Below are 22,574 nucleotides of genomic sequence, written 5' to 3' on the forward strand. Positions count from 1 at the left end.
TCAGGGGCAGAACGACAGATTTGTACCTTGTCAGCTCGGGGATTTGAACTTGCAACCTTTCGATTACTAGTCCAACGCTCTGTGGTGGTTTAGCATGGTTTAGAATGATCAAGTATTTGGCTATTGGTGCGTACAGTAGTTGTATTATGCAGCATCATTGTTTTGAATGTCTTAAGATGCCACTGAATAAACTTTATATCTCACAAAACACTGAGTTAAAAAGCCATATTGTTGATGTGAGTAAAAGATATAGGAATCTCTGGTACCAATTGCTGTGACTTTGTACCATTTTTTTCTTCTTCTTCTTCTTTTGTAAAATAGCCTAGTCACTCTCTAAGATCGAAATGCACAACATCTTCTCATGCCAGGTTCATTCGGTGGAAGAGAATTGAACTTAAAGAGAAGCTTCTGACGTAGAAGGCCAAATGGAGCCTTGGAGTCACACTAAGAAGCAGCGAGAGGACTCAGTGTTCATATCATAAACCACAGTCATACTGTGCATGAAACATTTCATTTTACCAAACAACTTGAGTGAAGTAAACTTGAAAAGCTACGCAATCCAATTTCTGTAAAAAGATAACGACGAGACACCGGTGGTATAAGAGCACGTTGACCCATAATCTCGTCATTTTCTATCAGTAGAGTAAAAATGAACTGAAATGAATGTACCAGAAGCTTTTATGTGCACCCAATGATGTGCAGTGTACCATTTCAACAACATTTCACACATTTAAAAGTATAAGTAATTTGCTTTGAAGCAATTGGTTGGTCCTCCGCAACAGTAGGTACAATTTTGTTTCTGTGGGTGACATTCAAATGTCATAAACAACTTATTAATCATCAAATCACTGCTGTCTGGCATATAGTGGGTCAGAGTGAAATAAGAAGGGAGAGTATACTTGAGCATTCAAGTATTTGGCTAGCTCACACCACAAGACCAAGACAAAGGGGACTCCACTTGGCAGGTTTCCTGGTTGCTGAGAGGCGTTGCGACATCTTCACTGAATGTTCCCTTCAAAGAGTTCAGTCTGTATTCGTCAGGTGACTATGAACTGCTTGATACACCATTGGTCAGTACCTGAAATAGAGGATAGACTAAGTTGCTTGATGTGTTGAAAAATTCAGATTAGGTACAACAGTAACAGATATTCTAATACAGATTCAGAAATGTAAAACAATAACTTGCGAGAAACTTTCTTCCACTTAAAGAAAACAGAAAGTACCATTGTGCCTCACACAGCCCCTTAGCAATACTAAGAAAACATGTCTCCGTCCACTGTTCTGAGAACACAGCAGGGGGTATGTTCAGAGTGTTCACAGGCCTCATTTCTTTCACTGTTGTAATCGGGCCACTCTCCCTTTGAAAATGACACTTAAATCAAGTACCAAAGAATATCATGTGGAGAGTGAATTTCTTATATAACTATTGTTTTCACCTCTCATTATTTTCACTATTAGGTAGACTTTTAATATTAGTACTAGTACTATGAGGGAGAAAGAGCTGATGGTAAATGGAGATAAAGCACAGAGATGAGTGGTTAAGGAAGGGAATGTTCTTACTATGGTGTGAGTGAGTAATGTCTTACGGAAGAAAATGGGGGATGCGTTTGCAGCAGAAAGAGACTCGTGAGTTGAAGTGGAGAGTGATGTTCTGATCGAGATCAGATTGAGAGGCACATTCAAAATACCGTATTGGTGTGAGACAATCACTTTTATTCTGTAACTGGAACACCCAGGTTCTCTTTATTTTCTGAGGGAATGGCTAGGTAGTTTGTCCTGTAGATGGGTAAAAAGAGAGGCAAATCTAAGATCCTGTGGTGCATCCATGGAGCACCATACTGTGAACATTTCATTGGGCTTTTCTTATTGAACTCTGTCAATGCAAAACAATTGAGACAATTGCAAAACAATTGAGACAATTGGGGTAAATTATCATTGGGAATGTTCCAGTTTATTCATGACAACATGCCAACAGCAATACCGAACATAAGCCTGGATATTGACTAAGAAACTATGACATCGATTTCTTTCAACTTTGTCACAACCCATGAGTTAGCCTATTTCCTAGCCATTATTCTACAAGAAAAAAGTCTTCAAGAGGACCGGGTCAAATGAAAGTGGGAAAATGGTAGGAAATCAGTTAATCATACTTGCAACTGGTGGAGATCATCCTGTCTCCTAGCCAACAGTCCATGATTGATGTGATTTAGGATCAGTAATGCATGCTACAGATCCTTTTAAATGGATGCATTATCCTGTACTATCCTGTACATTATCCTGTACACTCACATATTATGGCTGGCTGCCATCAGTGTGCCTCTAATGTTTATCTGCTCAAACAGCTCAATACCAAGCTGCGTCCCAAATGGCACCCTATTCCCTATATAGTGCATTCTTTTTTTTACCAGAGCCCTAAGTCCTGTCGGCACTAGACCGGACAGAGGTCACGCCTTGCAACACACCACCGGTGGTTAAACTTACTGTGGTATTCTTGGGCATAGGGTCATTAGGCATTGCCTCTAGACTGAGCGCAAAGTGTTGTCCATTTAAAAAGCATTTTTGGAACAACTGTCACAAGCCATGTAACGTAGCAGTGTACACTCTCTTCATTTATTCAGAATTGCATTATTTTAACCCATTTCTCAATCGATGCCTTCAGACATTCTCTCAATTTCCCAAGTAAGTTCTGTGTACATCTATCCTGCACTATTGGTACTTCCAGTGTAAGGTACAGGAATAGTGTCATTGGATTCAAACATGCATTGTATATTACCCAATATCTTTATTGTAAGGTTGAAATTTGATGGCCCACAATCCACTGTACCGACTTCCATCTACTGCCCAGCACCATCACCAATCATTGGGAGTTGACAGCACAGAAATATATGGAAGCCTTGGCCACAGAACAAGTCAATTTCAGATCCGGCTGCAAATCCACAGAGCACTAAATTGGTTGTTTGAAAATGGCAGAACAGGAGTCAGCAGAGCGCTCCAAACTATCCAGGGACCTCAGCAGAAAGACGACTTACTGAAATAGCTGACCGACTACTATTGACCGACAGCATGAGCCCTCAGACAATTACACCTCCATTACACTCTTTCACAGAACGCACAAACTATACATTGGATACTGCATGGCCTAACAGTAAATGCAAAATATTCACTAACCCCAATTTATTGAAGGAGTCGTAAAATCAGCAAAGGGAATTTTACGCCACATTGTCAATAATGCCTACTGTGGGTAAAGCCCAAACTCCACATATAGTATGAGACACTTAGCATCGTATCCATGCTGTATGTGCTGAAGCCAACTCTAGTCGTCTATCATTGCCCTACAGCATACATCTAGATACATGGTGCAAAGCAACTATAGAAGACTAGAGTTGGCCTTGGTACATTCAGTATGGAGGCGAGGCCATGATATGAGACTACGAGACACGAGGCTTCAAGATACGAGGCTACGAGTTATAACACTACGAGATACAAGACACGACTGCGAGATATGAGGCTATGAGATCTAATGCTAAGAGATACAAGCCTACAAGATTCAAAGCTACGAGATACAAAGATACGAGATACAAGACAAGCCTATGAGATAAAAAGCCATGAGACACATGGCTAAGAGCTACTCACGCGGTGTCCTGGGCCTGCTCGTCTGACTTGGAGATCTTCCTGTAGCAGTATACCATCTCCACCAGGAGCCAGCAGGTGAGGAAGACCAGCAGGACATACATCATGATCTCTGAGTACAGGGCAGTGGTGTCGTCACTGGCTGCCAGACAGACACACACAACCCATAGAGATGGATATAGGGCACACTTGCTACAAACTCGGTTTTAGCATTGGCAGCACCATCAAAGGCTTTCACCATTTTAAAGTAGGCAACTGGGTGGGACTACCAATGGGTCAAGGAAGGATAACAGAATTTCATCCAAGTCAGCAGAAGGGATCAGCAAATACTTCTGAGCAAAGATTCAAGCTCAACAGGTGGCAGTTAAATCATTAACTTTAGCTTTATGCCTGTTCAGACTATACACTCGAACACAGTAGGTGTAGGTATACACCTTTTAGTTTGATTACAAACCGCCAATAAACTCATAGAAGTAGAAGAAGAAGACATTGACTACTTTTAAATTAATATAGCCCTCAATGGTTCTGCCCATGCTGCCACAGAAGTGATGAATGGCAAAGATAGGTGTGCCCTCTTTCCATCTCTATGACACAACCAACACCGCATCTGTTTGGATTGACCACTGCAAGACAACAGAAATAGACAATGTATTTAAACTGCATTGATTTGATAGAGACTTACTGTAAATCTTGCACAGACTGTTCTACAATCATGTGATTTCTGAATAAGGCATAGAGCTGTAAAGATAACTATTTGTTAGTTAGATAACTATGTAGGTCTATTTGTTTGTATGGGACGGTGAACAGATTCTCAATGTGTTTTGAGACCCAGCATATCAGCCATAATAAATAACTGTCCTGTCGCCACTAGCAATGAAATGACAATTCTAATTCAAATGGCTTCAGTATGTGGCAATCTATTTCTGATTTATCCATTCACTCATAATGAAAAATATAAACAGTCCCATATGTGGGCATTACAGCTAGTTCGGTTAGCCAGGTGAAGTCAATCTCACTCAATATAGGAGGCAGACTTCTTCGGGATCGGAGTCCCTTCCACGATACGGTTGAGCAAATGTAGGCTAATGCGATTAGCATGAGGTTGTAAGTAACAAGAACATTTCCCAGGACATAGGCATATCTGATATGGGCAGAAAGCTTAAATTCTTGTTAATCTAACTGCACTGTCCAATTTACAGTAGCTATTACAGTGAAATAATACCATGCTATTGCTTGAGAGTGCACAATTATTTAACATAGAAAGTTATTAATAATCAAATTACACACATTTGGGCAGTCTTGATACAGAATTTTGAACAGAAATGCAATGGTTTATTGGATCAGTCTAAAACTTTGCACAAACACTGTAGCCATCTAGTGGCCAAAATATAAATTACACCTGGGCTGGATAATACATGATGGCCTTTCTCTTGCATTTCAAAGATGGTACAAAAAAATACAAAAGCACGGTTGATTTTTTCTTTGTATTATCTTTTACCAGATCTATTGTGTTATTATCCTACATTCCTTTCACATTTCCACAAACTTCAAAGTGTTTCCTTTCAAATGATACCAAGAATATGCATGTCCTTGCTTCAGGGCCTGAGCTACAGGCAGTTAGATTTGGGTATGTCATTTTAGGCAAAAATTGAAAAAAAGGGGCGGATAGCGTCCCACCTCGACAACATCTGGTGATATTGCAGAGCGCGAAATTCAAAATACAGAAATACTCATAATAAACATTCATAAAACATACAAGTGTTATACATCGGCTTAAAGATTAACTTCTTGTTAACCTGTCTGGGATAGGGGGCAGTATTTTCACGGCCGGATAAAAAACGTACCCGATTTAAACGGGTTACTACTCTTGCCCAGAAACGAGAATATGCATATTATTAGTAGATTTGGATAGAAAACACTCTAAAGTTTCTAAAACTGTTTGAATGGTGTCTGTGAGTATAACAGAACTCATATGGCAGGCAAAAACCTGAGAAGATTCCAAGCAGGAAGTGGCCTGTCTGACAATTTGTAGTCCTTCTGTTGCATCTCTATCGAAATTACAGTATCTGTGCTGTTACGTGACACTTTCTAAGGCTTCCATTGGCTCTCTAAAGCCTTCAGAAACCGGATTGACGCATCTCCTGTCTCCGGGCAGATAACAAGAGCAGAGTTTGTCAGTGGACTGCCACGTGACAGAGAGACTGGAGATGCGTGTTCACAAGACCTCAATATTTTTTTCTTTCCCTCTTTGAATGAATACAACGTTGTCCGGTTGGAATATTATCACTATTTTACGAGAAAAATAGCATAAAAATTGATTTTAAACAGCGTCTGACATGCTTCTAAGTACAGTAAAGGAACATTTAGATTTTTAAAGTCACGGAATGCGCTCGCACGTTACCCTTTGGATAGTGACCTGAACGCACGAACAAAACGGAGGTATTTGGATATAACTATGGATTATTTGGAACCAAAACAACATTTGTTGTTGAAGTAGAAGTCCTGGGAGTGCATTCTGACGAAGAACAGCAAAGGTAATCCAATTTTTCTAATAGTAATTCTGAGTTTAGTGAGCCCCGAAGTTGGCGGGTGTCTGAATAGCTAGCCTATGTACTCAGAATATTGCAAAATGTGCTTTCACCAAAAAGCTATTTTAAAATCTGACATAGCGATTGCATAAACGAGTTCTGTATCTATAATTCTTAAAATAATTGTTATGTATTTTGTCAATGTTTATGATAAGTAATTTAGTAAATTCACCGGAAGTTTTCAGTGGGTATGCTAGTTCTGAACATCACATGCTAAAGTGAAAAGCAGTTTTTTGATATAAATATGAACTTCATTGAACAAAACATGCATGTATTGTATAACATAATGTCCTAGGAGTGTCATCTGATGAAGATCATCAAAGGTTAGTGCTGCATTTAGCTGAGGTTTGGGTTTTTGTGACATTTACATTTACATTTACATTTAAGTCATTTAGCAGATGCTCTTATCCAGAGCGACTTACAAATTGGTGCATTCACCTTGACATATATGCTTGCTTTGAAAATGGCTGTGTGATTATTTTTGGCTAGGTACTCTCCTGACATAATCTAATGTTTTGTTTTTGCTGTAAAGCCTTTTTGAAATCGGACAATGTGGTTGGATTAACGAGAGTCTTATCTTTCAAATTGTGTAAAATAGTCATATGTTTAAAAATTTAAGTTATAGCATTTTTGAGGTATTTGTATTTCGCGCCACGCGATTCCACTGGCTGTTGAATAGAGTGGGACGCTAACGTCCCACCTAGCCCAGAGAGGTTAATCCAGCCGCTGTGTCAGATTTCAAAAAGGCTTTACGGCGAAAGCATACCATGCGATTATCTAAGGACAGCGCCCCGCTTATGTGTTATTTCTTACAATGTTACCCCAGAAAATCGTAGGTTTTATTACATACAGTCGGGAGTAACTATTGGATATAAGAGCAACGTCAACTCACCAACATTACGACCAGGAATACGACTTTCCCGAAGCGGATCCTCTGTTTGGCCTACCACCCAGGACAATGGATCGGATTCCAGCCGGCGACCCAAAACAACGACGCCGTAGAAGGGGCAGACGGAGCGGTCTTCTGGTCAGGCTCCGTGGACGGGCACATCGCGCACCACTCCCGAGCATACTACTCGCCAATGTCCAGTCTCTTGACAACAAGGTAGACAAAATCCGAGCAAGAGTTGCCTTCCAGAGAGACATCAGAGACTGTAACGTTCTTTGTTTCATGGAAACATGGCTCACTCGAGACACGCTATCTGAGTCGGTACAGCCAACTGGTTTATTCACGCATCGCGCTGGCAGAAACAAGCATCTCTCTGGTAAGAAGAAGGGCGGGGGTGTATGCCTTATGATTAACGAGACGTGGTGTGATCATAACAACATACAGGAACTCAAGTCTTTTTGTTCACCTGACTTAGAATTCCTCACAATTAAATGCCGACCGCATTACCTACCAAGAGAATTCTCTTGGATCATAATCACAGTCGTGTATATTCCCCCCCAAGCAGACACATCGACGGCCCTGAAAGAACTTCATTCGAAGTTCAAACCACATATATCCTGAGGCTGCATTTATTGTAGCTGGGGATTTTAACAAGGCTAATCTGAAAACAAATTCTATCAGCATATCGATTGTGCTACCAGGGCTGGCAAAACCCTAGATCACTGTTATTCTAACTTCCGCGACGCATATAAGGCCCTCCCCCGACCTCCCTTCGGAAAAGCTGACCACGACTCCATTTTGTTGCTCCCAGCCTATAGACAGAAACTAAAACAGGAAGCACCCGCGCTCAGGTCTGTTCAACGCTGGTCCGACCAATCGGATTCCATGCTTCAAGATTGCTTCGATCACGTGGACTGGGATATGTTCCGCATAACGTCGAACAACAACATTGACGAATACGCTGATTCGGTGAGCGAGTTTATTAGCAAGTGCATCGGTGATGTTGTACCCACAGCATCTATTAAAACATTCCCCAACCAGAAACCGTGGATTGATGGCAGCATTCGCGCAAAACTGAAAGCGCGAACCACTGCTTTTAATCATGGCAAGGCGACCGGAAACATGACCGAATACAAACATTGTAGCTATTCCCTCCGCAAGGCAATCAAACAAGCTAAGCGTCAGTATAGAGACAAAGTGGAGTCGCAATTCAACGGCTCAGACACGAGAAGTATGTGGCAGGGTATACAGTCAATCACGGACTACAAAAAGAATACCAGCCCCGTCGTGGACCACGATGCCTTGCTCCCAGACAGACTAAACAACTTTTTTGCTCGCTTTGATGACAATACAGTGCCACTGACACGGCCCGCTACCAAAACCTGCGGGCTCTCCTTCACTGTAGCCAACGTGAGTAAAACATTTAAACGTGTTAACCCTCGCAAGGCTGCAGGCCCAGACGACATCCCCGGCCGCGTCCTCAGAGCATGCGCAGACCAGCTGGCTGGTGTGTTTACAGACATATTCAATCAATCCTTCCTTATCTCAGTCTGCTGTTCCCACATGCTTCAAGAGGGCCACCATTGTTCCTGTTCCCAAGAAAGCTAAGGTAACTGAGCTAAATGACTACTGCCGTGTAGCTCTCACTTTCGTCATCATGAAGTGCTTTGAGAGACTAGTCAAGGACCTGACACCCTACACCCACTCCAATTTGCTTACCGCCCCAATAGGTCCACAGAAGACACAATCGCCATCACACTGCACACTGCCCAAACCCATCTGGATAAGAGGAATACCTATGTAAGAATGCTGTTCATCGATTACAGCTCAGCATTTAACACCATAGTACCCACGAAACTCGTCATTGTGCAACTGGGTCCTGGACTTCCTGACGGGCCGCCCCCAGGTGGTGAGGGTAGGTAACAACATCTCCACCCCGCTGATCCTCAACACTGGGTCCACACAAGGGTGCGTTCTCAGCCCTCTCCTGTACTCCCTGTTCACCCACGACTGCGTGGCCACGCACGCCTCCAACTCAATCATCAAGTTTGCAGACGACACTACAGTGGTAGGCTTGATTACCAACAACGACGAGACAGCCTACAGGGAGGAGGTGAGGGCCCTCAGAGTGTGGTGTCAGGAAAATAACCTCACACTCAATGTCAACAAAACAAAAGGAGATGATCGTGGACTTCAGGAAACAGCAGAGGGAGCAGCCCCCTATCTATATTGACGGGACAGTAGTGGAGAGGGTGGAAAGTTTTAAGTTCCTCGGTGTACACATCACGGACAAACTGAAATGGTCCACCCACACAGACAGCGTGGTGAAGAAGGAGCAGCAGCCAAAAACACTCAAACTTTTACAGATGCACAATCGAGAGCATCCTGTCGGGCTGTATCACCGCCTGGTACGGCAGATGCTCCGCCCATAACCGTAAGGCTCTTCAGTGGGTAGTGAGGTCTGCACAATGCATCACCGGGTGCAAACTACCTGCCCTCCAGGACACCTACACCACCCGATGTCACAGGAAGGCCAAAAAGATCATCAAGGACAACAACCACCCGAGCCACTGCCTGTTCACCCCACTATCATCCAGAAGGCGAGGTCAGTACAGGTGCATCAAAGCAGGGACCGAGAGACTGAAAAACAGCTTCTATCTCAAGGCCATCAGACTGTTAAACAGCCATCACTAACATTGAGTGGCTGCTGCCAACATACTGACTCAACTCTAGCCACTTTAATAATGGAAAAAGTGATGTAATCAATTTATCACTAGCCACTTTATATAATGCATACATACCCTACATTACTCATCTCATATGTATATACTGTACTCTACACCATCTACTGCATCTTGCCATCTTGATGTAATTAAATGTATCACTAGCCGCTTTAAACAATGCCACTTTATATAATGTTTTCATACCCTACATTACTCATCTCATATGTATATACTGTACTCTATACCATCGACTGCATCTTGCCTATGCCATTCGGGCATCACTCATTCATATATTTTTATGTACATATTCATATTCATTCCTTTACACTTGTGTGTATAAGGTAGTTGTTGTAAAATTGTTAGGTTATATTACTTGTTACATATTACTGCATGGTCGGAACTAGAAGCACAAGTATTTCGCTACACTCGCATTAACATCTGCTAACCATGTGTATGTGACAAATACATTTGATTTGATTTGAAAAGCATACAAACATTTTCCAGCCAAGTAGATTAGTCACAAAAGTCAGAAATAGCGATGAAATTAATCACTTACCTTTGATGATCTTCATATGGTTGCACTCACAAGACTCCATGTTACACAATAAATGTTAGTTTTGTTCGATAAAGTCCCTCTTTATATCCAAAAAACTCAGTTTTGTTGGCGCGTTTTGTTCAGTAATCCACTGGCTCAAAGGCGGTCACAACAGGCAGACGAATAGATCCAAATAGTACCGGTAAGGTTTGTCCAAACATTTACACTTACATTACATTTAAGTCATTTAGCAGACGCTCTTATCCAGAGCGACTTACAAATTGGTGCATTCACCTTATGATATCCAGTGGAACAACCACTTTACAATAGTGCATCTAAATCTTTTAAGGGGGGGGGTTAGAAGGATTACTTTATCCTATCCTAGGTATTCCTTAAAGAGGTGGGGTTTCAGGTGTCTCCGGAAGGTGGTGATTGACTCCGCTGTCCTGGCGTCGTGAGGGAGCTTGTTCCACCATTGGGGTGCCAGAACAGTTTTGACTGGGCTGAGCGGGAACTGTGCTTCCTCAGAGGTAGGGGGGCCAGCAGGCCAGAGGTGGATGAACGCAGTGCCCTTGTTTGGGTGTAGGGCCTGATCAGAGCCTGAAGGTATGGAGGTGCCGTTCCCTTCACAGCTCCGTAGGCAATCACCATGGTCTTGTAGCGGATGCGAGCTTCAACTGGAAGCCAGTGGAGAGAGCGGAGGAGCGGGGTGACGTGAGAGAACTTGGGAAGGTTGAACACCAGGCGGGCTGCGGCGTTCTGGATGAGTTGTAGGGGTTTAATGGCACAGGCAGGGAGCCCAGCCAACAGCGAGTTGCAGTAATCCAGACGGGAGATGACAAGTGCCTGGATTAGGACCTGCGCCGCTTCCTGTGTGAGGCAGGGTCGTACTCTGCGAATGTTGTAGAGCATGAACCTACAGGATCGGGTCACCGCCTTGATGTTAGTGGAGAACAACAGGGTGTTGTCCAGGATCACGCCAAGGTTCTTAGCACTCTGGGAGGAGGACACAAGGGAGTTGTCAACCGTGATGGCGAGATCATGGAACGGGCAGTCCTTCCCCGGGAGGAAGAGCAGCTCCGTCTTGCCGAGGTTCAGGTTGAGGTGGTGATCCATCATCCACACTGATATGTCTGACAGACATGCAGAGATGCGATTCGCCGCCTGGTTATCAGAAGGGGGAAAGGAGAAGATTAATTGTGTGTCGTCTGCATAGCAATGATAGGAGAGACCATGTGAGGATATGACAGAGCCAAGTGACTTGGTGTATAGCGAGAATAGGAGAGGGCCTAGAACAGAGCCCTGGGGGACACCAGTGGTGAGAGCGCATGGTGCGGAGACAGATTCTCGCCACGCCACCTGGTAGGGGCGACCTGTCAGGTAGGACGCAATCCAAGCGTGGGCAGCGCCGGAGATGCCCAACTCGGAGAGGGTGGAGAGGAGGATCTGATGGTTCACAGTATCAAAGGCAGCAGATAGGTCTAGAAGGATGAGAGCAGAGGAAAGAGAGTTAGCTTTAGCAGTGCGGAGAGCCTCCGTGACACAGAGAAGAGCAGTCTCAGTTGAATGCCCAGTCTTGAAACCTGACTGATTAGGATCAAGAAGGTCATTCTGAGAGAGATAGCAGGAGAGCTGGCCAAGGACGGCACGTTCAAGAGTTTTGGAGAGAAAAGAAAGAAGGGATACTGGTCTGTAGTTGTTGACATCGGAGGGATCGAGTGTAGGTTTTTTCAGAAGGGGTGCAACTCTCGCTCTCTTGAAGACGGAAGGGACGTAGCCAGCGGTCAAGGATGAGTTGATGAGCGAGGTGAGGAAGGGGAGAAGGTCTCCGGAGATGGTCTGGAGAAGAGAGGAGGGGATAGGGTCAAGTGGGCAGGTTGTTGGGCGGCCGGCCGTCACAAGACGCGAGATTTCATCTGGAGAGAGAGGGGAGAAAGAGGTCAAAGCACAGGGTAGGGCAGTGTGAGCAGGACCAGCGGTGTCGTTTGACTTAGCAAACGAGGATCGGATATCGTCAACCTTCTTTTCAAAATGGTTGACGAAGTCTTCCGCAGAGAGGGAGGAGGGGGGGAGGGGGAGGAGGATTCAGGAGGGAGGAGAAGGTAGCAAAGAGCTTCCTAGGGTTAGAGGCAGATGCTTGGAATTTAGAGTGGTAGAAAGTGGCTTTAGCAGCAGAGACAGAAGAGGAGAATGTAGAGAGGAGGGAGTGAAAGGATGCCAGGTCCGCAGGGAGGCGAGTTTTCCTCCATTTCCGCTCATGTCAAAGATGTCAAACGATGTTTTTTATTAATCCTCAGGTTGTCTATTTTCTTTATAATCGATAATATTTCAACCGCACAATAGCGTATTCAATACAAAAGAAAAAGAACGGAGGGCGCACTCCCGGTCGCACGTGCAAAAAAACTCTGGTTTATTCGACCGACCACTCAGAAAATGTTGTCATTCTTACTCATTTTTCAAAATAAAAGCCTGAAACAATGTCTAAAGACTGTTGACATCTAGGAACCGCAATCTAGGTCCCATCCATTTATATGGTGGATAGGCTTTCAATGGAAAAACACTCAATTCAAAAGAATGCCACTTCCTGGATGGATGTTCCTCAGGTTTTCGCCTGCCATATCAGTTCTGTTATACTCACAGACATTATTTGAACAGTTTTGGAAACTTTAGAGTGTTTTCTATCCAATACTTCTGGGCCTGAGTAACAGGCAGTTTACATTGGGCACCTCATTCATCCAAAATTCAAAATACTGCCCCCTACCCAAGAGAGGTTAACTGGTCCCTCTAAAGACAAAACCTCTCTCATCTTCACTCAATGCCTATGTTTACTTCCACTTTACTCACATCCTACCACACCCTTGTCTGTACATTATGCCTTGAATCTATTCTTCCACGCCCAGAAATCTGCTCCTTTTAATCTCTGTTCCGAACGCACTAGACGACCAGTTCTTATAGCCTTTAGCCGTAACCTTATCCTACTCCTCCTCCGTTCCTCTGGTGTAGAGGTTAACCCAGGCCCTGCAGCGCCCAACACCTCTCCCATTCCCCAGGCGCTCTCATTTGTTGACTTTTGTAACCGTAAAAGTCTTGGTTTCATGCATATTAACATTAGAAGCCTCCTCCATAAGTTTGTTTTATTCACTGCTTTAGCACACTCTACCAACCCGGGTGTCCTAGCCGTGTCTGAATCCTGGCTTAGGAAGGCCACCAAAAATCCTGATATTTCCATCTCCAACTACAACATTTTCCGACAAGATAAAACTGCCAAAGGGGGCGGAGTTGCAATCTATTGCAGAGATAGCCTGCAGAGTTCTGTCATAATATCCACCCCGGCCATCCTACAATCTAAGCTAGATGCCCTCAATCTCACACAAATGATCAAGGAATCTACCAGGTACAACCCTAAATCCGCAAGCATGGGCACCCTCAGATATCATCCTAACCAACCTGCCCTCAAAATACACCTCTGCGATCACTGACTCATTGCCTGCGTCCGTAATGAGTCTGTGGTCCGTAATGGGACCACCCCTCATCACTGTCAAACGCTCCCTAAAACACTTCAGTGAGCAGGCCTTTCTAATCGACCTGGCCCGGGTATCTTGGAAGGATATTGACCTTATCCCGTCAGTAGAGGATGCCTGGTTGCTATTTAAAAATGCTTTCCTCGCCATCTTAAATAAGCATGCCCCATTCAAAAAAATGTAGAACTAAGAACAGATTTTGCCCTTGGTTCACTCCAGACTTGACTGCCCTTGACCAGTACAAAAACATCCTGCAGCGTTCTGCATTAGCATCGAATAGCCCCCGGCAATATGCAACTTTTCAGGGAAGTCAGGAACCAATATACACAGTCAGTTAGGAAGCTAAGGCTAGCTTTTTCAAACAGAAATTTGCACCCTGTAGCACTAATTCCAAAATGTTTTAGGACACTGAAGTCCATGGAGAATAAGAGCACCTCCTCCCAGCTGCCCACTGCAATGAGGCTAGGAAACATTGTCACCACCGATAAATCTACGATAATCGATAATTTCAATAAGCATTTTTCTACAGCTGGCCAGGCTTTCCACCTGGCTACCCCTACCCCGGCCAACAGCTCTGCACCCCTGCAGAACCTTTTCCAAGCCCCCCCCCCCCTTCTCCTTCACCAAATCCAGATAGCTGATGTTCTGAAAGAGCTGCAAAATCTGGATCCCTACAAATCAGCTGGGCTAGACAATCTGGACCCTCTCGTTCTAAAATTTTCCGTTGAAATTGTTGCGACCCCTATTACTAGCCTGTTCAACCTCTCTTTCGTATCGTCTGAGATCCCCAAAGATTGGAAAGCTGCCGGGGTCATCCCCCTCTTCAAAGGGGGAGACACTCTAGACCCAAACTGTTATAGACGTATATCCATCCTGCCCTGCCTTTCTAAAATTTTCAGAAGCCAAGTTAACAAACAGATCACCGACCATTTCGAATCCCACAGTACCTTCTCCACTATGCAATCTGGTTTCAGAGCTGGTCATGGGTGCACCTCATCCACGCTCAAGGTCATAAACGATATCATAACCGCCATCGATAAAAGACAGTACTGTTCAGCCGTCTTCATCGACCTGGCCAAGGCTTTCGACTCTGTCAATCACCCCATTCTTATCGGCAGACTCAATAGCCTTGGTTTCTCAAATGACTGCCTCTCCTGGTTCACCAACTACTTTTCAGATAGAGTTCAGTGTGTCAAATCGGAGGGCCTGTTGTCCGGACCTCTGGCAGTCTCTATGGAGGCGCCACAGGGTTCAATTCTCGAGCCGACTCTTTTCTCTGTATATATCAATGATGTCGCTCTTGCTGCTGGTGATTCTCTGATCCACCTCTATGCAGACAACACCATTCTGTATACATCTGGCCCTTCTTTGGACACTGTGTTAACAAACCTCCAAACGAGCTTCAATGCCATACAACACTCCTTCCATGGCCTCCATCTGCTTTTAAATGCTAGTAAAACTAAATGCATGCTCCTCAACCGATTGCTGCCCGCACCCGCCCGCCCGACTATCATAACTACTCTGGACGGTTCTGACTTAGATAATGTGGACAACTACAAATACCTAGGTGTCTGGTTAGACTGTAAACTCTCCTTCCAGAATCACATAAAACATCTCCAATCCAAAGTTAAGTCTAGAATTGGCTTCCTATTTCGCAACAAAGCCTCCTTCATTCATGCTGCCAAACTGACTATCCTACCGATCCTTGACTTCTCCGATGTAATTTACAAAATAGCCTCTAACACTCTACTCAGCAAATTGGATGCAGTCTATCACAGTGCCATCCGTTTTGTCACCAAAGCCCCGTATACTACCCACCACTGCGACCTGTATGCTCTTGTTGGTGGGACCTCACTACATATTCGTCGCCAAACCCACTGGCTCCAGGTCATCTATAAGTCTTTGCTATGTAAAGCCCAGCCTTATCTCAGCTCACTAGTCACCATAGCAACACCCATCCGTAGCACGCGCTCCAGCAGGTATATTTCACTGGTCATCCACTTCCTTTGGCAGCCTTTCATTCCAGTTCTCTGCTACCGCCAATGACTGGAACAAATTGCAAAAATCACTGAAGCTGGAGACTTATATCTCCCCCTCTAACTTTAAGCATCAGCGGTCAGAGCAGCTTACCGATCACTGTACATGTACACAGCCAATCTGTAAATAGCACACCCAACTACCTCATCCCCATATTGTTGTTTATCTTCGTGCTCTTTTGCACCCCAGTTTCTCTACTTGCACATGATCATCTGCACATCTATCACTCCAGTGTTAATGCTAAATTGTAATTATTTCGCCTCTATGGCCTATTTATTGCCTTACCTCCCTACTCTTCTACAGTTGCACACACTGTACATATATTTTTTTATATTGTGTTATTGACTGTACGTTTGTTTATGTGTAACTTTGTGTTGTTGATTTTGTAGCACTGCTTTGCTTTATCTTGACCAGGTCGCAGTTGTAAATGACAACTTGTTCTCAACTGGCCTACCTGGTTAAATAAAGGTGAAATATATATATTTTTTTAAATGGCAAGTGTCACGTCTGGAGGAAACCTGGCACCATCCCTATGGTGAAGCACGGTGGTGGCAGGATAGAGGGAAATATGAACGGAGCAAAGTATAGAGAGATCCTAGATGAAAACCTGCTCCAGAGCACTCAGGACCACAGACTGGGGTGAAGGTTCATCTTCCAACAGGACAACGACCCTAAGCACACATCCAAGACAATGCAGGAGTGGCTTCGGGACAAGTCTCTGAATGTCCTTGAGTGGCCCAGCCAGAGCCCGGACTTCAACCCGATCGAACATCTCTGGAGAGACCTGAAAATAGCTGTGCAGCGACATTCCTAATCCAACCTGACAAAGCTTAAGAGGATCTGCAGAGATGAATGGGAGAAACTCCCAATATACAGGTGTGCCACGCTTGTAGCGTCATACCGAAGAAGACTCAATGCTGCAATCGCTGCCAAAGGTAAAGGGTCTGAATACTTACATATTATATTTCTGTTTATTTAGGTTTTATAAATTAGCAAACATTTCTAAAAACCTGTTTTTGCTTTGTCATTGTAGGGTATTGTATGTAAATTGATGAGGGAAAAAAAATATTTAATACATTTTAGAATAAAACTGTAACATAACAAAATGTGAAAAAAGTCAAGGGGTCTGAATACTTTCCGAAGTCACTGTATGAACCCCAGCAGTTCACAATAGATAGGCAGATAGAGGTATTGTAAAGTGAATGTAGGAATAACTATATGCAAATATACCTATTAAATAGTATTTATGAGTAAGGTGAACATCCAGCAAGCATCCAGTAAATGGAAACCAAATGATGTACATTACCCCCTATAATAGATACTGAAGTAGATGGTTAGAAGAAACCCTCCCTTACTATAAGAGGCCTTCAATTGAGCTTTGATAATAAAAACAGAACAAAAACACACAATTACTCATACAATACAACTATTAAAAACATTTCATGAAAATTGTAAATAAGATTAACATACCTATTAGCACCTAAGACAAAATAATACATTGGCAACAAGAATAAGGTTTATGGGTAAAGCACATATAAATACGCAAATCACACATTACAAACCACAGATAGTTAAGCCTCCAGCAAGGAGCTTGAAAGGACAGGAAGTACAATTACAAAACAGGAAGTAATCTTACCTTCCTCTCTGACCACCAGGTTGATTACCAGACTGTTGGTAACCGAGGGAGAGTAGCAGTCAAACTCAAACTGTCGGAAGACCACACACTTGTAGGTGCCCGTGTCGTTCATTGTGACGTTGATGATACTGATGGAGAGTTCTTGCAGGTCTTTACTTCCATTCCACATCAGGCGACCCCTCCAAGGTCCCTCTAGCTCCCTGGGTTGTCCATCAAACAGGTAGATCTGAGGGGGCAACGTAGCAAGGAAACACACACCCATCGTTGTTAGCTACCTTTGCCAGATTTTTCCCTCATAATTCAAAGTATTTGTGGACCATACAGCCTGACCAGGAAAAAGTTATAGGCAATCATTCCTGGTCAGGACACATGGTCAGGAAATACTGCTGGTCCTGTCAGGTGAAATACTTGTAATGAAAATGTAGAAGTTTGTGTTTGTGCAAATGGATGTTAGATGGAGGAGACCTACAGGGATGGATTCTTTGTCAGGTGGGATGTAGTACCAGTCCACACGTGTCTCCGCGTTGACCTCCTCTCTCTTCATACATGAGATGCAGGTCAGTTTCATGGGGTTCCCAACAACCGCCTCTGTTTCTGAGGGCACATCCACACATACTGGCCTGCTCACCTGCACTGGAGATAGTAACACACAGAGTGGCATCACACCAGCACCACACTGTAGCATGTACAGTACACATCACCCAGAGATACATACATGTGTATGTTTGTGCGTGTGCGCGTGTGTGTGTGTGTGAGAGAGGCAGGTTTGAGTTTTTCGTCATGAATCTTGTTCTGGAGGCAGCTCTGCAGAGTGGTCACGAGTCATACAATCAGATTTTAAACCTAACCTTAACCACACTGCTAAACCTAATGCCTAACCTTAAATTAATACCGAAAAGCAAAATGTTTTTTATTCATTTCTACAATATAGACAATTCTGACTTTGAAGCTAGCCTAAGGGGAAATCACTCAGTTCTGCCTCCAGGACAACACTCGTGAATTTAAACATCAAACTGCGTGTGGGAGCTGGCGGGAATAAAAGACAGCAAAAACACAAATGTATTATTCTATTCAACTACACCCTCCGCCCATCACCCTTTGGTCTGTTGTCAGAGCGTGGTGTTCTATTGGATAACCCTGTGACCTAATTTTGCTGCCCTCTTAATGATGTAATGTGAGCCAGGCTTGGATGAGCTTCCTGTTGTGCCAGTCAGACTGGCATAATGCAGTGCCATAGACACCACTGTTCTCAAATCACAACTCACTCACCACATAATACACCCTCACACCCCAGACCATCGCAGCCGGCCACGACCGGGAGAGCCATGAGGCGGCACCCAATTGACCCAGCGTCGACTGGGTTACGGGAGGGTTTGGCCGGCCGGGATGTCCATGTCCCATCACTCCTGTGGCGGACTGCGTGCATGCATGCTGACATGGTCGCCAGGTGTACAGTGTTTCCTCCGACACATTGGTGCGGCTGGCTTCCGAGTTAAGCGAGCATTGTGTCAAATAAGCAGTGCGACATGGTGGGGTCGTATTTTGGTGGACGCACGGCTCTTGAATTTTGCTTCTACCGAGTCCGTACAGGAGTTACAGATATGTGACAAGACTGTAACTACCAATTGGATACCACGAAATAGGGGAGAAAATAAAATAATAATACAAAAATATAAAAATATATGTATACAGTTGAAGTTGGAAGTTTACATACACTTAGGTTGGATTCATTAAAACTCGTTTTTCAACCACTCCAAAAATGTCTTGTTAACAAACTATAGTTTTGGCAAGTCGGTTAGGACATCTACTGTGTGCATGACACAAGTAACTTTATCAACGATTGTTTACAGACAGAATATTTCACTTATAATTCACTGTATCACAATTCCAGCGGGTCAGAAGTTTACATACACTAAGTTGACTGTGCCTTTAAACAGCATGGAAAATTCCAGAAAATGATGTCATGGCTTTAGAAGCTTCTGATAGGCTAATTGACATCATTTGAGTCAATCGGAGGTGTACCTGTGGATGTATTTCAAGGCCTACCTTCAAACTCAGTGCCTCAGAAAAAATTTTTGTAGACCTCCATAAGTCTGGATCATCCTTGGGAGCAATTTCCAAACGCCTGAAGGAACCACGTTCATCTGTACAAACAATAGTACGCAAGTATAAACACCATGGGACCACGCAGCCGTCATACCGCTCAGGAAGGAGACGCGTTCTGTCTCCTAGAGACAAACGTACTGTAACGGCTGTTGAATGGACTAGACCAAGGCGCAGTGTGGTTAGTGCTCATCTTTGTAATTTAATGAAAAAAGAGAACACTTTACAAAATAAACAAAAGACAACAGCCAAACAGTTCTGTCAGGTAACAAATGACTAAACAGAAAATAACCACCCACAAAACCCAAAGGAAAACAGGCTGCCTAAGTATGGCTCCCAATCAGCAACAACGATATACAGCTGTCCCTGATTGAGAGCCATACCCGGCCGAAACAAAGAAATACCAAACATAGAAAAAAGGACATAGAATGCCCACCCCAACTCACGCCCTGACCAACCAAAATAGAGACATAAAAGGATCTCTAAGGTCAGGGCGTGACACGTACTTTGGTGCGAAAAGTGCAAATCAATCCCAGAACAACAGCAAAGGACCTTGTGAAGATGCTGGAGGAAACAGGTACAAAAGTATCTATATCCATAGTAAAACGAGTCCTATATCGAAAGGCCACTCAGCAAGGAAGAAGCCACTGCTCCAAAACTGCCAAAAAAAGCCAGACTACGGTTTGCAACTGCACATGGGGACAAAGATCGTACTTTTTGGAGAAATGTCCTCTGGTCTGATGAAACAAAAATAGAACCGTTTGGCCATAATGACCATCGTTATGTTTGGAGGGAAAAGGGGGAGGCTTGCAAGCCGAAGAACACCATCCCAACCGTGAAGCATGGGGGTGGCAGCATCATGTTGTGGGGGTGCTTTGCTGCAGGAGGGACTAGTGCACTTCACAAAATAGATGGCATCATGAGGTCGGAACATTATGTGGATATATTGATGCAACATCTGAAGACATCAGTCAGGAAGTTAAACCTTGGCACAAATAGGTCTTCCAAATGGACAATGACCCCAAGCATACTTCCAAAGCTGTGGCTAAAATGGCTTAAGGACAACAAAGTCAAGGTATTGGAGTGTGCGAGCAAGGAGGCCTACAAACCTGACTCAATTACACCAGCTCTGTCAGGAGGAATGGGCCAAAATTCACCCAACTTATTGTGGAAAGCTTGTGGAAGGCTACCCGAAACATTTGACCCAAGTTAAACAATTTAAAGGCAATGCTACCAAATACTAATTGAGTGTATGTAAACTTCTGATCCACTGGGAATGTGATGAAAGTAATAAAAGCTGAAATAAATAATTCTCTCTACTATTATTCTGACATTGTAAGGGGTGCGTAACTGGTGGCAGGGAAGTCAGACACAGGAGAGCAGAACTAGGTAATAGCCGGAGCAGTTTAATTGCAAAACCAACAGCATAAAGAATAACAAACATGGGTATAAAACCTGTCGCGCACCAGTAAACATGTGCACAAGCACTTACAACAAACAGTTCCACACAAAGACATGGGGGGAACAGAGGGTTAAATACACAACACTTAATGAAGGAAATGAGAACCAGGTGTGTAGGAAAACAAGACAAAACAAATGGAAAATGAAAAGTGGATCGACGATGGCTAGAAGACCGGTGATGCCAACCGCCGAACGCGGCTCGAACAAGGAGAGGAACCGACTTCGGTGGAAGTCGTCACAGACATTTCACATTCTTAAATTAAAGTGGTGATCCTAACTAACCTAAGACAAGGAATTTTTACTAGGATTAAATGTCAGGAATTATGAAAAACTGAGTTTAAATGTATTTGGCTAAGGTGTATGTAAACTTCCAACTTTCACTGTACATTTCACACTAGACTGACACACGCAGTGAGCGTAATATCATCAACCCCACAAACAAGGCCTGAGATCCAAACAGCACCATATTCCATATTTCGTGCACTACTTTAGACCAGGGCCCGGGTCAAAAGTAGTGCATTATATGGTCAAAAGTAGTGCACTATATGGGGATTAGGGTGCCATTTGGGAAGCAACCAATAGTGATTGAGGGAAGAAAATGTGTGGTTTTCTGCATGGAGTCTTTGTGTGACTGATTGACAAAACGCACAGTTAGTATTATGTAACCCAGAGCCCCGGGCTGTGTTTGTCAACATCAATCACATCTCCAGCTCATTAAGGGTCATACTAATCAAATCAAATGTATTTATCACATGCTTCGAATACAGCAGTGAAATGCTTACTTACAAGCCCTTAACCAACAATGCTTTAAGAAGATCAGTAAAAAAAAGTTCACTAAAATAGATAAGTAAAGAATAGAAAATAGAAGTAACAAATAATTAAACAGCAGCAGTAAAATAACAATAGCGAGGCTATATACAGGGGGTACCGGTACAGAGTCAATGTGCAGGGGCACTTGAGGTAATTATGTACATGTAGGTAGAGTTAAAGTGACTATGCATTGATAATAAACAGAGTAGCAGCAGCGTAAAAAAGTGGGGTCTGGGTATCCCTTTGATTAGCTGTTCGAGAGTCTTATGGCTTGGGGGTAGAAACTGTTAAGAAGCCTTTTGGACCTAGACCTGGCGCTCCGGTACTGCTTGGCGTGTGGTAGCAGAGAGAACGGCCCATGACTAGGGTGGCTGGAGTCTTTGACAATTTTTAGGGCCTTCCTCTGACACCGCCTGGTATAGAGGTCCTGGATGGCAGGAAGCTTGGCCCTGGTGATGTACTGGGCTATACGCACTACCCTCTGTAGTGCCTTGTGGTCAGAGGCCGAGCGATTTCCATACCAGGCAGTAATGCAAACAGTAAGGATGCTCTCGATGGTGCAGCTGTAGAACCTTTTGAGGATCTGAGGACCCATGTCAAATCTTTTCAGTCTCCTGAGGGGGAATAGGCTTTGTCGTGCT

The 22,574-nt window shown here is 43.8% G+C and overlaps 1 protein-coding gene across 4 annotated transcripts in view; it reads right to left on the reverse strand.

Moving 5' to 3' along the window:
* Nucleotides 1-660: 660 nt before the first annotated feature.
* Nucleotides 661-22,574, reverse strand: part of LOC106612464 (sodium channel subunit beta-3-like) — a 33,133-nt gene continuing 11,219 nt past the window's right edge. For 2 of the 4 annotated variants that reach the window (XM_045724334.1, XM_045724336.1), the window contains exons 3-7: nt 18,029-18,192; nt 17,560-17,785; nt 3,634-3,772; nt 1,689-1,776; nt 661-1,078 (exon numbers count right to left, since the gene is read on the reverse strand). In XM_045724334.1, coding sequence (XP_045580290.1) covers nt 1,713-1,776; nt 3,634-3,772; nt 17,560-17,785; nt 18,029-18,192 — 593 coding nt within the window. In that variant the 3' untranslated portion in view covers nt 661-1,078; nt 1,689-1,712. The remainder of the gene's footprint in view (nt 1,079-1,688; nt 1,777-3,633; nt 3,773-17,559; nt 17,786-18,028; nt 18,193-22,574) is intronic. The other 2 variants (XM_045724335.1, XM_045724337.1) reach the window with 2 other exon arrangements.

Source organism: Salmo salar, chromosome ssa09 (assembly GCF_905237065.1).
Source record: "Salmo salar chromosome ssa09, Ssal_v3.1, whole genome shotgun sequence".
In the NCBI taxonomy this organism is placed as follows: domain Eukaryota; kingdom Metazoa; phylum Chordata; class Actinopteri; order Salmoniformes; family Salmonidae; genus Salmo; species Salmo salar.